General features: G+C 42.7%; 1 protein-coding gene across 1 annotated transcript in view; it reads right to left on the reverse strand.

Annotated features, from left to right (window-relative positions):
• DOCK5 (dedicator of cytokinesis 5) overlaps nt 1–14,127 on the reverse strand; it is a 211,206-nt gene that overhangs the window by 21,993 nt on the left and 175,086 nt on the right. The window contains exons 39-44 of the mRNA XM_049101457.1: nt 10,415–10,504; nt 8,355–8,459; nt 3,184–3,324; nt 2,183; nt 1,267–1,348; nt 3–87 (exon numbers count right to left, since the gene is read on the reverse strand). Coding sequence (XP_048957414.1) covers nt 3–87; nt 1,267–1,348; nt 2,183; nt 3,184–3,324; nt 8,355–8,459; nt 10,415–10,504 — 504 coding nt within the window. The remainder of the gene's footprint in view (nt 1–2; nt 88–1,266; nt 1,349–2,182; nt 2,184–3,183; nt 3,325–8,354; nt 8,460–10,414; nt 10,505–14,127) is intronic.

Genomic DNA, 14,127 nt, shown 5'->3' on the forward strand with positions numbered 1-14,127 from the left:
ACAGCAAATTCATTGTCTGGATCCTTTTCTCCTTTCCGGAATGGCCTGGAATACCTGAATTGCTGCACTTCATTGGCTCTGTAGTAGCTGGAGAAAGACATGGCCACAATGCTGTAGTTTCTCTTAGAACAAGCAGTCCTTGCTCAGACTTCAGTAAAACCTGGGCCGCATCTTACACAGACCAAGTGTTATCCACTAAGCAATCTCAAAACAGTCTCCCTAGTGAAGGCTGGAGGAGATGTACAATTTGATTTTATTTTTATTAATCTTAATTTTATTATTTATGAATCCATTCCAGTTTACTATTTAAAAAGGTATATGTATTTATATCCATGTTTGTGTTTTCATTTGTATGTTTTTATCACAATTCTACTAGCATTTTATCTTCTCAGGAAAAAGCGTGAGGCCTTTGATCACTGGGGACCCCACCAGGCAAGGTGAGGTCAGCCCACTTCTCAGAGTGCTTCTGAGTAGAAATAAAACCCAGGAGATCTGAAACCTAACAGTCAAATTCCTGATTTCCTTCTGTCTGCCTAAAAAAAATCCAAGACCTCCCAAATCTCTTTTGAGTTACCAGGCTTATTTTATACTGAAAATAGAATAAAGAGTTGTGGTCTGAATGCCAAAATTCACATGTGGAAATCCTGACCCTCAATGCAATAGGATTAGGAAGCAGTGTCTGTGGCAGGTGCACAGTCATGAGGGTGGAGCCCTCATGCATGGGATGAGTGCCCTAATAAAAGAGATCCAGAGAGCTCTGTCGCCTTTTCTGCCATGTGAGACACAGTGAGAAAGAAGTCAGTGAATCAGGAAGCAGGTCCTCACCAGACACCACATCTGCTGGTGTCTTGGACTTCCCTAGCCTCCAAAAACTGTGAGAAATAAGTGGCTGTTGTTTATAAGTCACCCAGTCTGCGGGATCCTGCTATACAAGACCCAGAGGTTTAAGACAACAGAAGATCTTCCAAATGAGTTTAAGGCTTTGTTTTTGTTTTTTTAAAGATTTTATTGGTTGATTACTGATTGAGGGAGAGTGTGCATGAGTGAAGGGAGAGGGAGAGAGAGAATCAAGTGGACTCTGTGCTCAGCGGAGTCTAACTCAGGGCTTGATCTCACAACCCTGAGATCATGACCTGAGCTGAAATCAAGAGTCTGGCGCTTCACAGACTGAGCCACCCAGGCGCTTCCAAGACTTTGGTTTTGATGTACTCCAGATAAAGTATGTGAGAGGGAAAGTGTTTTTAAAACCAAAAAACCCCCACTTACTTTAAGATCTGCTCTGGAACTGGTTTGTCCTTGTAGCTGGGCGGCAGGCTCATCACTGGCTTTACGGTGAAACACTGCATGTCTGAGGAGCTCATTAAGGAAGGAAAAGGGGCAGGGCCATGACGCTGTCACAGAAAGGACCACCTGTTCTCCCTGCTTTGCATGGAAATGGCACCTGCATTAATTATTCCTTTTTACCGAACGCCAGGACTGCACTGAAAGCGAGGTTCCCTTATGTATTACCAAAATGCCTTATTAAATCATGATCCTAGGACATTTTTAGGTCAGACCCCTGGCAAGCAATCTTGCCACAGGAAAATAGGCTTCAGTGAAATATCAAGGAAAAGGGATTTGAAACAGTTTTAAATCATTTCTTTTGGCCAAGCAGGCCTCTGAAACAGCCAGATGCCAGAGCCTGCGCAGTAGGAACTTCTGGTATCTTTGGATCTTCCTTGTTTATGGTGGGCCATAGCTGGGTGCTGAACTAGGTTCTCAATATGTTACCACCAATAAACACAACAATAAACAGTCGGATGTTACAAATCTCCTACAGACGAAGAATTTAAGGCTCCGAGAAAACCCAGAGCATACAACTGGTTCACGGTGAAGTCAGGCTTCAAACCCAGCTCAGGGGGGGAAGACCTGTCTCTTGGACTTGATAGTTAAAAAAAAAAAATGACTTTTTTTTTGTTCTTGCCAGTGCAAATATACTGTTTCAAAATCTACAGCATTTAAACTCAAGTTTAAGGCCTTGTGTCTGGTTAAAACAGCGACTGCCGGGACTTCTGGGCAGTGTGCAGCCTCCTGGGCGCAGAAACACATGGACATGTACTCAGATGCAGTATTAGAATTCACAGCTGCTGACTTAGAATCTCTCTGTATGACACAATCTGAGAACCACTGGGCTGTGCCTTACACTGGTCTAGTTGACAGAGCGGATTGAGGGCCCAGCGATAGGAAATCCTAAATCCAGTTCCTGAAGACCTCATCATTCCCATATCATGAAGGAACCTCCACTCTTTTCTGAACCCATATAACCCAAACAAGGATTTATCCTAGAAGATCCATTCCTTTCCAAGCACCTGCTATGTATTAGCAGGCTGCTGCTCTCTTACATGTGTGCCTGTCTACTGGTCTGTTATTATTATTGTCGATCTTTCTACGATCTTTCTATAGCTACTTACCAACCTAGGTGTATAATAATGGCCAATATGTACTGACTTTTTATTATGTACCAGGTATTATTCCCAGTATTTGACCTATGTTTACTCAATCTTTACAAGAACTCTGTGAGAAAGGATGAACATCATCCTTATTTTGTAGATGGGAAAACTGTGGCACAGAGAAATCAAGGAACTTGCCCAAGTTGACGTAATCTGAGACTCGAACCCAGGCAAACGTTAGCTCCAGAGCCCGTTTTATTATCTACCTGCCGCACTGGCTCTGGCTTATCCACCTCTCTCTGAAAACTGTTCAATTTTAGAACATTTTTATTTGAGCACAAAACTTATGAAAAAGGTTAAAAATAATTTTGTTATGGACCTCTTGGTGTTTGTTCTTTTTTTAAAGAAAGTATATAATTAATTTTTCAATAAGTCATTGCATTGTGACAAAAGAAGAGCTATATAACTTTACCCAGAACCCAGAATTCTGAACAAGCAGTCCATGTCATCCTCAAGCTCCCCCTATTGCTATAAAACATTTCATATTCAAGATTTGCTTATTATCTATTTCCTTTACTTCATAGCCATGAGCTAAGGATGTCAGGGTCCCAAAGCTTTTACAAGGAATGGAAAACTGAGGCAGAACAGCTAAATGAGTGGTCAGAGCACAGGACATAACCATGTGCAGAGACATGACTGAAACCTTAGCTTCTGTGGCTGAGCCAGGCCATGTCTCCACAAGGCGAGGATACACTGCTTTGGGGACTGATTTGATTTCCTCTCCCGGGGGTGTGGTGCTGGTCATCTTCTCGGCATTGGGGAACTGGGTCAGCAGCCTCAGGCTGAAGTCTTCTCGCCTCTCATACTCCTTCCCCCGGTAGATGAAGATTTTGTTCTGCAGATCAGAGACAGCAAGGGGAGTGATTATGTGTGAAGAGTGAAGAGGCAACTAGAGATCCTGGTGCTGAGGAAGCTACGGGCCTCCCTAGCACAGCTGGCTGAAGTGCATTCCACCAGCAAGTTCTCACCAGATATCTACCCTGCAGCAACCATCACATCTGGCAAGAGTTCACGTTTTACTGGGGGAGCTAAGTCACAGGCATAAAGCTGCCTCCACAGTGCTTCTCACAATGTGGCCCCATGACCACAGCTGGTCTGCAAACAGTCTGCACTGATCCACAAGGAAATGAGCTTGTGCCCTAGTACAGGATCCACAATGTCACCAGGCACGCTGTGGAACATAGCTGATTTTTTTTCATAGCAAGACCTTCTCAATGAAGGAAGGTAGTGCACTGATTCATGTGCAAGCCGTCCTCTTATCATGATCTGGCTGTGGACCAGCACTTTGAATGTCACTGACTTAGAGAACAACAAAGTGTGAAGAGAGTGAACACAACAAATCTCCGTTAACAGAGAACAGAAATAATTTATAGCAGTCCCCAGGCAATCCTGAAAGTCACTGTGGATGGCAATACCAAAGGCTCACAGAATCTAACTGCACCAAATCCTATTCTCTCCATCTCAATCTACATTCTCTTTATGTTTAATAAAATTAATAAAATTGGATTTTTTTTTAAGAAAGAGATTTCCTAGGCTCCAGGCATGGGTGTAATCTGACTCCTTGCTGCAGCTGTCCATGCGAGTTTAAATGCAGCCATGTTTCGAAGGTTCCTACTCATCTGATGCTGCTCAGATGAGTGCTCAGATTTGGCAGCCCATACATGATCCATTTTTAACTAAACCTTGGGACCATATTGTCTTCGAAAATGTTTTTTAAAAAATCCCTTGTCTACTCATGTAACAAATATGTATTGGACAAGCAGTGGATTTGCTAAGACACTAGGGATATAATGTTGACCCTACTCTCAAAAAACACCTTCTGGGGGACAGAAACAGAAAACCAGGAAGTATGACATTTTATATCATGCAAGTAGCATGAAGGTGCTATACCTCCTAGGATTAATACTGATGGCAGTAAAAATTGCCACATCTTCTGGAATGGACCCTGACGTTTTTCCAAGCTGGAAAAGATTTATGTGACTAATCCATGCCTTATGAAATTTGATCATTCGGGCAAAGCTGCAGTAGGTAAGGAAGCAGAGTATATGGCAGCACTGAATGTAAGATGTGGACAGCAATGTGAAGGGAACAGACAAGCATGAGGTCAGCACAGACCAGCATGGCCTGAAAGAGAGGGCTTCAAGGAAGACCCAGGATTGACCAGGCCCAGATAGAGGGAGAGTGTAAGAAGAGGGAAAGAGAAGGGGTGGTCAACCAGCAGGGCAAGGGAAAAGGATGGGGCCACCGAGCAGAAAGTCTGGAATGGAGCTAGAAGAAAGTAAGTGGATGAACCAGAACACTGGAAGGCAGGCTTCAGTTCCCACAGTCCAGGGAACTCACTGGAGGTTCTGGCAGGAGGGAGCGACGTGATGAAAGCAGTAGTGTAACAACCTCAGCAGGTAGTGGGGTGTGTTGCCAACCATTGGAATCCTGGGCAGGCCTGAGTGGGAGAAGGAGAAGCTGCAGGATCTGGAGTCTGACCCTGGTGTCTGGTGAAGGGCAAAGAAGATGGGGGGGGGGGGGGGCAGATCACCGAGGATTCTGAGGTGGCTGGCCCTGGAGCAGGAAGGGCAGTGGTGCCGCTGCCAGAAGCAGGGGAGGAGGAGGCCTGGCTGGGGCGGGCTGGTGGTGGTGGTGGTGGTGGTGGTAGGAGGTGAAGAGGAAGACGCAGTTTTAGATATTCTAAATATCTAAATTTGGCAAAATGATCCACAACACAGAAGGGCATGTAGGCTACATCATTCCGAGGATTTTACATGCTTCCGTGCACTCTGACAACACAGGACACCCACAAACCACGTTACAGTTTATAAAGCACGCTGGTACGCTATTCATTCCGAAGCAGCCCTGTGACGTGGGCAGTATTTCTCTAACTTACACAGCAGAGAACTTGGAAGTTTCAGGATTTGGTTAAAATCATACAGTCACCCAGCAGATGATGGAGACCCCACTCTCTCAACCTGAAAATCTAATCTTTGCACTGAATTGGTGCTGTCTCCAGCTCATGTCCTTTAGCTCATGTGACACAGCAATCTCTCTCTCTCTTTCACACACACACACACAATCTCTCTCTCTCTTTCACACACACACACACACACACACACACACACACACACACACTCGGCCAGCAGGCGCCACAGCCTTATCGGGACTGGCCCACCGAGACTGACAGCCAATTTCAGACTAGAACCCACTACAAGGCTCCTTTCCAGACCCTCTCCTCTTGGTGGTCCATTCTCTTTCCCTGCACTATCCCATCCAACCTTGAATAAGCCACCAACTTCATCTCCAGTCTGGAAACTGAGTTCTGGGTCCGTTGTACCAAATTGTTGACTCTCATCTTTTGGATGTTCCAAATGCACCTCACACCAAGGATGGTCCAAGCCAGACTTACATGAAGAATGTATAAAGATCTGAAAGGCCATCTGTGACTGGGAACCAAGCCACCTACCCATCCTTCCCTACTTGCCCTCTTGTTCACAATCCTCCAACCTCTTGGCTTTTGCACCTTGCACCACATCTCAACTCTTAATGGTCACCTCGCTTATTCCCTCACCTCTTCCAAATTTTTGCTCAGATGTCATTTTCTTACTGATATCTTCCATTCACTCTACTTAAAGTTGCAACTCCACCCCCATCACCTGCCTCTCTCTTCACCTGCCCCGACATTTTCTCCATGATACTTATGGAGTGTCTACACGGGGTGTGGCACTGTTCTAGGCTATCAGATGTGCTAAATGTTTCACTTACTTTTTGTGTGTCTCCAAACTAGAATATAAATTCCATAATTTCAAGGATTTGGGTTGTTTGGGACTGTGCCCCCAAGCCTATAAAACAGCAAGGCCCAGAGTAAGAGTTCAATAAATATATAAATATTTATTCAGTGAATGGACTCTATTCTTTTCTAGTCTTGCTGTCTTAGTGGATGGCTCCACAGTCCTTCCAGTTATGCAGCCAGAAACCTAGAAATCATTCTTTTTTTTTTTTTCCTAGAAATCATTCTTGTCACCTCCCTCCTTCCTCACCCACATGTCCCAACAATAATCATCAAATGCCATTACTCTGTCATTCTAAATCTTTCCATTTTTCTCTAAAGCCACTTCCTAAGGACGACCTGCCTTCCCTTCCTTCTCTCAACATCTGCAATAGTCTCTAGTGGCTATCTATATACATCCAACCACTGTCCGTACCAGCCAGATGATGACCTTGCCAGCACACAGAATCCAAAATGAGAGGAATCCCTCCTGCTTTTGGGATGCTGACAAAACAGCCAGGGCAACCCCACGGCCCCGCCATAGGTGCTCTCCCCACAGCCCGTGCTGCAACTCCCCGCACACCCTACTGCCTTTGGTCCCGCACTGGTCTTTCATTCCTGGGCACTGCCGTGCTCTTGTTGGCCACTTCCTCTGCCTGGAAGGCTTTTTTCCTACCACCTTTATCTCTGTAACTCCAAGCTTGCCTTTCAAATTGCAGCCAAAGCAGAAATTCCCTGGGAAGTCTTTCCTGACTCTTAAAAAAACTTCAGGCATAATTTACATATAGTAAGATCTACCCTCTTTAGTGTAAAATTCTGTGACTTTTGACAAACATAACCATGATCATAATCAAAATACAGAACAGTTTCACCACCCAAAAATTTCCCCATGCCTCTGAAACCCAACCCTCACCCACAAATACAAAATGATGATGCCTCTTGTCTCTACCTCTACTGTAAATGTTGGTTTGGCCAGATGCCATAGAAATAAAATCCAAGTATGTAGACTTTATGATCTAAGTTCTTTTACTTGGCACAATGCATCAGAGACTCATCCACATGCTTGTGTACCAGGAGTTTATTCCTTTTTATTACAGTGTAGAATTCCATTGTTTGGCTATCCCACAGTTTGTTTATTCCTTCACCAATTGAGGGACATGTGAGTTGTATCCAGTGTTTGGTTGATTATAAATAATGGTGCTATAGACAATCATGTGCAATTTTTTTTCGTGTGAACATAAGTTTTTATGTTACTTGGGTAAATACTCCCTGGTTAACCAAGTCTTATAACCTAGAATACCCCTCTTGGTCAGTTTCAATTTCCATTCATTTGTGTGACTATTAACATTACACTCATGAGGCTGTAAGTTCCACGAGAGTAAGGACCATATCTGATTATTATCTGCCTTGTATGTGCCTGGCACACAGTAGGTGCTCAGTAAATAGTTACTGAATGAATGAGTTTCCTCCTCATTGAGCACTATGAGAAATGTAAAGTGCTTCCTTTCTCACTTTTTCTTAAATCAGCGGAAGGAAAGTGGATAATGTGTTTAAATACAGCCAGCTCTACAGAGGCTTCCTTTGTGAGTGCAGGGGGAGTGAGGGGTAGGAGGGAATAAGATTTTGGTTTTTAGATTTTAAAATCGGTATCACATAAGAAAATTTTGAGAAGGAAGAAAACACATGGTCCTTCTCACTATTACAACACCTGTTTTTATTTTTGTGAAACTTTCGTAGTCTTGTCCTCGGGATATTTGCTTTCAAACTGGCTCTGGCTGGAAATAAAATAAACAACTAAATACATCAATCCACACTTTTCCCCAGCCTGAGCTGTAGCAGCAGACCAGTGGAGGGGATGGTTCTGTTTTTCCCTTTTTCATTCCACCTGGGAAAAGTCATTTTACAAAAAAGCTGCCAGAAACCCCAAGGCTGGGGGTGTGGGGTGAAGAGGCCGGCCACGCAGGAAGTGGTTTCCCTCCCCGACCTCCCACAGTGAGAACTCAGGCCTCCAGCTGCTAACACACAAGGTCCATCTGGAAAAGAGATGAAGACCCTCCCTCCTTCGGACTGCATGGCTTAATGGCTTGGAGGACCACCCTGAGGTTTCTTACCCGGAGGAAAGAAGGAAAGCCCTGTCCGTAGTATCCAACAGCAAAGTATTCAGGTTGAGGCCTCATTGCTTTAATGATGTTCTCATAAAATGAGGCTCTTTTTTTCTGGAAAACAAAATAAGACATTCCACAGGGAGGTTACAAGGGCACCACGGAGGGGTGGGGAAGATCAGACTATTTGCTTTGTTGTTTCCCATGGGCCAACACACAAATGAAAAGTCTTAGGAAATTATCTTGTAGGCCAAAAAGTTATCCCTTTCTGGGATGGAAGAGTTTGGACCTGGGCCCGTGAATGAGCCTCAGAGGGTCTGGCAATCTCTGACGTTGCCTGTGGGAAGATGCTCGCCTTTGCATTCCTCTGTGGAGGGAGGCCGTGTGGTGTGTAGCTATCACCCGCTTCCTGAAGAGGGTTCAGTACCCCCAAAAGGTTAAAAAGCCCTCTCTGAGATTCACAGAGGGTGGCTGCACTTAAACAGAGACGTGAGAAAAGAAGATAAAGAACTTTTTGGTTCACACAGGTGGTTTAGATAAAAGTCCTTGGCTCAGCAACAAGTGCCCAGAAGGTGGTGGTGATGTTCTGTTTTTCAGTATCTGGTCCCAGCCCTAGCTTTAATCCTTCCCAGGGGAACAGGTTTCCCAGCCAGGGCTGAGGGCAAGCCTTAAAGGAAGAAAAATAGGTAGCCAGACCTGGGGTCTCTGGGGCATGTCCCTAGGCCCCCCTAGGTCCCACGACTGTATTACATACTTTATTTAGGTGAAGGTTTCTAGCACAATATTTTTGTAGCAGGGTAACGTGTTCTATCACTAACAGCTCCATTTAGTTCATGAAATTTAAAGTGATTTTTGTGTGTATGTAGCAGAAGATGGTACAACACACCAGCAAGTTCTTTTCAAAGTTACCTTGACAACTCTCCCCTCAAATAAACTACGCTTGACCCTTGAACAACAGGTGTTTAAAATGTATGAATCCACTTACATGCAGATATTTTTGATACATACAGTATAGTACTGGGAACATTTTTTCTTCCTTTCAATTTTCTTAACATTTCTCTCTAGCTTACTTTATTGTAAGGACATAGCATATAATACATATACAAGGTATGTAGTTGATCAATTGTCCATGTTATCAATAAGGCTTCTAGTCAATAATAGGCTATCAGTAGTTCAGTTTGAGGGGAGTCAAAGTTATATGCTGGATTTTCAACAGTTGGTGGGGGGATTGGCACCCCTAAGCTCCCCACCCCACATTGTTCAAAGGTCAACCGTTATTACTACATAACAATGGGTGACCTGATGTTTTGCGATTCTGTTACTAAAAATTATCAAATGCAATGTGTGCTGGCCCACCACTGGACATTTTTAGACGGGTTATTTTTGTTTTGCTATATGGTTTTTAAATAGTTGACTTGTGCCAATGGCCAGGACTAACACATAAGTTCATGGAACTGTAAAAGTATAGCACCCTAGTGACATTTTGGGAGGAGGGAGGCAAAATCTGAGAATCAAGATCCAGCAGAAGCATTTTACAACTTAGCAAAATGTGCACAAGGGAGGAAAAAAAAGCAAACCACCCCCCCCCAAAAAAAAAACCAAAAACACATGCACAAAAAAGCAAAACTCCCCAAAGCTCAAAGGTTAGCAGTTCATTCATTCAGCAGACCCTGAGGATGTGAACCACAAACAAGTAATTTTGATGAACAGAAGATGTCAGAAAATATTTGAAATATGTATAGTGTTCACAGAAGGCAGAGTAACTGAGAGGGTAAAGGGGAGATGGGTCAGGAACATGGAGGGTCCCTACCCTAGAGAAACAAAAGGCACCGAGAAGGGAGAAAGGTCTATAGGCAAGGATCTGGAGCCCTTTAGCACAGATAATCTGGAGGAATAATGATAACACCTTTTGGACCTCATCTTTTTTTTTTTCATTTTTCTTTTAAGGTTTACTTTTCCATTGTAAACAACATTGTTTATCTTGACTTTCTCAAACGTACAAAAACATTTTCACAAACACAAATTTTAGTACGCCTGTTGGCACTTGACACATTCTGACCCGGACTCACCAGAAGGTTGCCAAGGCCCTCGTAGTCAAATACTTTGCTCTCATATGTCTCAGCCAATTCTTTGCTCAGCTTGATGGCCTTCTCCCACATCTTTGGAAAAAGAAAAGTAGGGTTATGAGTGGTGAACAAAGTAGTCACTGATCTGTGAAAGCCATGGGAGAGCCTCTGACAATGACTAAGGACTCGGGTGGGTTGAGTTTCTGCAGATATTCTCACCACGCCTCACCTCCTGGATCAATGAAACCTTTTCTTCTGACATGATAAAGCTACTGTATCTTGGCTGCTTTGCCAGGGGCATCTTCTGTAATTCTGTTTGCAAGAACATGAAGAATGCTATGTGTCCCAAACAAAGCAATACTGCATTTAAAGGGCAAAGCATTAAGACCACTGAGAGCGGAGAGGAACCAGTTGCAAAGCCTGGGTTCCGAGAGCATGAAAGTCTTGTTGGAGGGGAAAGGAAGTTGGTGTTGGTTCTAGTGCTGGCTCTGGGGTGTGTGTGTGTTTTGTGTGCATGTGTGCTTTGAATCAGATTGCTTGGGAGGAGGGGAAAAATGGAAGAAAGGCTAACTATTCTGTTGTCTAGAACTTAGTAAACTGTTTCTCCAATTTTGAGGGTTAATTCCCTACTTCTGACCAAACTACCTACTTCGTCAAACAGAGTTTTAAGAAAAATGCCTTAGAGTACTTGTGACCATGTAAGTTATGGCCTACTTCACATATTTGGTATCTGAGCCAAATAATAACACAGCATCTGATAATTTCCTACTTGATTCTTATTAACCAGGTGCTGTGTTCCATTGTTTCTGACTGCTGAAAGAATGTATGTGCAGTTCATATACAGTTGTAAAACATTTTTAAATTAAGTTTTTTAAAATCAAATTTTGCCAAATTTGCCCCCTTTGCAATTTTAGGGCCTGGATCTCTGAAAAGGCTCTGAAATGTGCCATATGGAAATCATTCCAGATTGATTGGGCCTGGAGCAGGAAGCCCATCAACAGTATCAAAAAAGTCAAGTTCTCTCATTTCCCCAAATACTAGTTATGCCAGTTAACAGGGCAACAGCCTGGCACACAGCTTCTCAAAGTGTGGTCCCTGGTCTCTGGGAGTCTCCAAGAGACCTCATGGGGTCCATAAGGTCAAAATTATCATCTTAGTAATAATAATATCATTTGCCTTTCTCAATCCTCATTCTCTCATACAGTGGGGTTTTCCACAAGCTACAGAACATGTAATACCACAGTAGGCTGTAGAAGCAGATACGAGAATTCTGCCATCTCCTACTAAGCCAGACGCTAAAGAGATGTGTTGCAAACATGTCAAACAAGGTCACTCATATCACTAATTTTTTTGGAAAATATAGTAATTTTTTAATAAATACGATTATATTAATAGTGAAAAGTTTGTTGTTAACAAATAAGTAAATACTTATTATTTTCTGTCTAATTTCTAAGTATACTCTTAGTATCAATAGATGTAATCCATGTGAAAACAAGCTCTTTGGGATCCTTGATAATTTTTAAGAGGGAAAAGGGGTGCAGAGACCAAAGAGTTTGAGCAAATATACTTGCTCTCTGGGCCTCAAGTTTTTCATTTGTGAAAAAGATATATCTACCTAATAGGGCTTTAGGGTGAATTAAACTGGGGAAAAAAAGTCTGGAAATTACCCCAAACAGTAACTAGCACTAAATAGATGGTAACTATTTTATCATGATGATTATCTGCCTTTTTTTAAAAATTAATTTTTGTTTCAAGTTTTTATTTAAATTCGTTAGTTAACATTTAGTGTAATATTATTTTTAGAAGTAGAATGTAGTGATTCATTATTTACATATAACACCCAGTGCTCATCATATCACGTGCCCTCCTTAATGCCCATCACCCAGTTACCCCATCCCCCCACCTCCCCTCTAGCAACCCTCTGTTCTCGATAGTTAAGAGTCTGTTTTATGGTTTGCCTCTTTCTTTTTTTTCTCCTATGTTCACCTATTTTGTTTCTTAAATTCCACATATAAGTGAAATCATGATGGTTATTTGTCTTTCTCTGACTTATTGTGCTGAGCATAATACACTCTAGCTCCATCCTGTCATTGCAAATGGTAAGGTTTCATTTATCCATTGCAGATACATACCACATCTTCTTTATCCATTCATCAGTTGGGAGACATCTGCACTTTTTCCACAATTTGGCTATTGTTGATAATTCTGCTATAAACACTAGGGGAGCGTGTACCCTTTTGAATCACTACATTTCTATCTTTTGGATAAATACCTAGTAGTGCAATTGCTGTGTCATAGGGTAGTTCTATTTTTAACTTTCTGAGGAACCTTTATACTGTTTTTCCAGAGTGGCTGCAGCAGTTTGCATTCCCACCAACATGCAAGAGGGTTCCCCTTTCTCCACATCCTCACCAACATCTGTCGTTTCCTGTGTTGTGAATTTTAGCCATTCTGACAGGTGTGAAGTGATACCTCATTGTAGTTTTGATTTGTATTTCCCTGATGATGAGTGATGCTGAGCATCTTTTCATGTGTCTGTTGGCCATCTGGAAGTCTTCTTTGGAAAAATGTCTATTCATGTCTTCTGCCCATTTCTTAACTGGAATATTTGTTTTCTGTGTGTTGAGCTTGGTAAGTTCTTTATAGATTTTAGATACTAACCTTTTATCAGACGCGTCATTTGCAAATATCCTTTCACATTCCAAAGGTTGCCTTGGCTTATTTATTTATTTAACCAATAGGCTTCTACTACTAAATCAGGAATAGTGGGTGGAGGCAGCAGTCTGTAAGAACTTTCCAGGCCTCTGATACAGTCAAATCTAGGATCTGTTTTGTTTTGATAGCATGCGGGATTTTTCTTCCTCCCCCTCCCCCTTCTGTATTTTTTCCCCATTTTAAAAGCCTTTCAGCTAGATATGCTTTGTCCAGTTGATCAGAGACTCAATACCTTCCTGCTTAGTTCACATGTTTATCTTTATGAGAGCCCCTGGGCAATTATGTTGCTTGTTACCTATGGTGCTAGGCAAGTGGTGGCCTGGGGGTGGGATGTGTACCAGGTGCAGGCCAACAATCTCTAGAGAATACACTGAAAATGATGGTCCTAGCTCCTGGCATTCAGCAATATTAGAAAGGTAAATTACGGTTATGGAAAGAGGGGCCCTGGGCTCCACTGAGCTAAGTGTCCTCAACATAACTGATTTTTACTGACTTCTTTACCTTAATTTATCTATCCATCTGCTCTCCCATTAAAAATAACAGAATTCAGGCAGCCCCGGTAGCTTAGCAGTTTAGCACTGCCTTCAGCCTAGGCTCTGATCCTGGAACCCGGGATCCAGTCTCATGTCGGGCTCCCTGCATGGAGCCTGCTTCTCCCTCTGCCTGTGTCTCTGCCTCTCTCTCTCTCTCTCTCTCTGCCTGTGTCTCTGCCTCTCTCTCTCTCTCTCTCTCTCTCTGTCTCTCATAAATAAATAAAATTAAAAAAAAATAGACAAAATAAATAAAAATAACAGAATTCAAAGAAACACATGGGAATAATAAAAAGTCATGAGTCATTGTTCTAAAATCAAGAATTTGATCTTTGTCCCAAGTTTCTGGGAGGGAGCTTCTAAACCCCAGGAATTTTTCCAGTGAAGGGAGTGTCTTTGTTGTTTCTGATGGGCCCCTCAGACCACACCTGAGCTGATACTAAAAAGATGACTCACAGTGGGTCCCTAGAT

The sequence above is a fragment of the Canis lupus genome, chromosome 25 (genome assembly GCF_003254725.2).
Source record: "Canis lupus dingo isolate Sandy chromosome 25, ASM325472v2, whole genome shotgun sequence".
Lineage (NCBI taxonomy): Eukaryota > Metazoa > Chordata > Mammalia > Carnivora > Canidae > Canis > Canis lupus.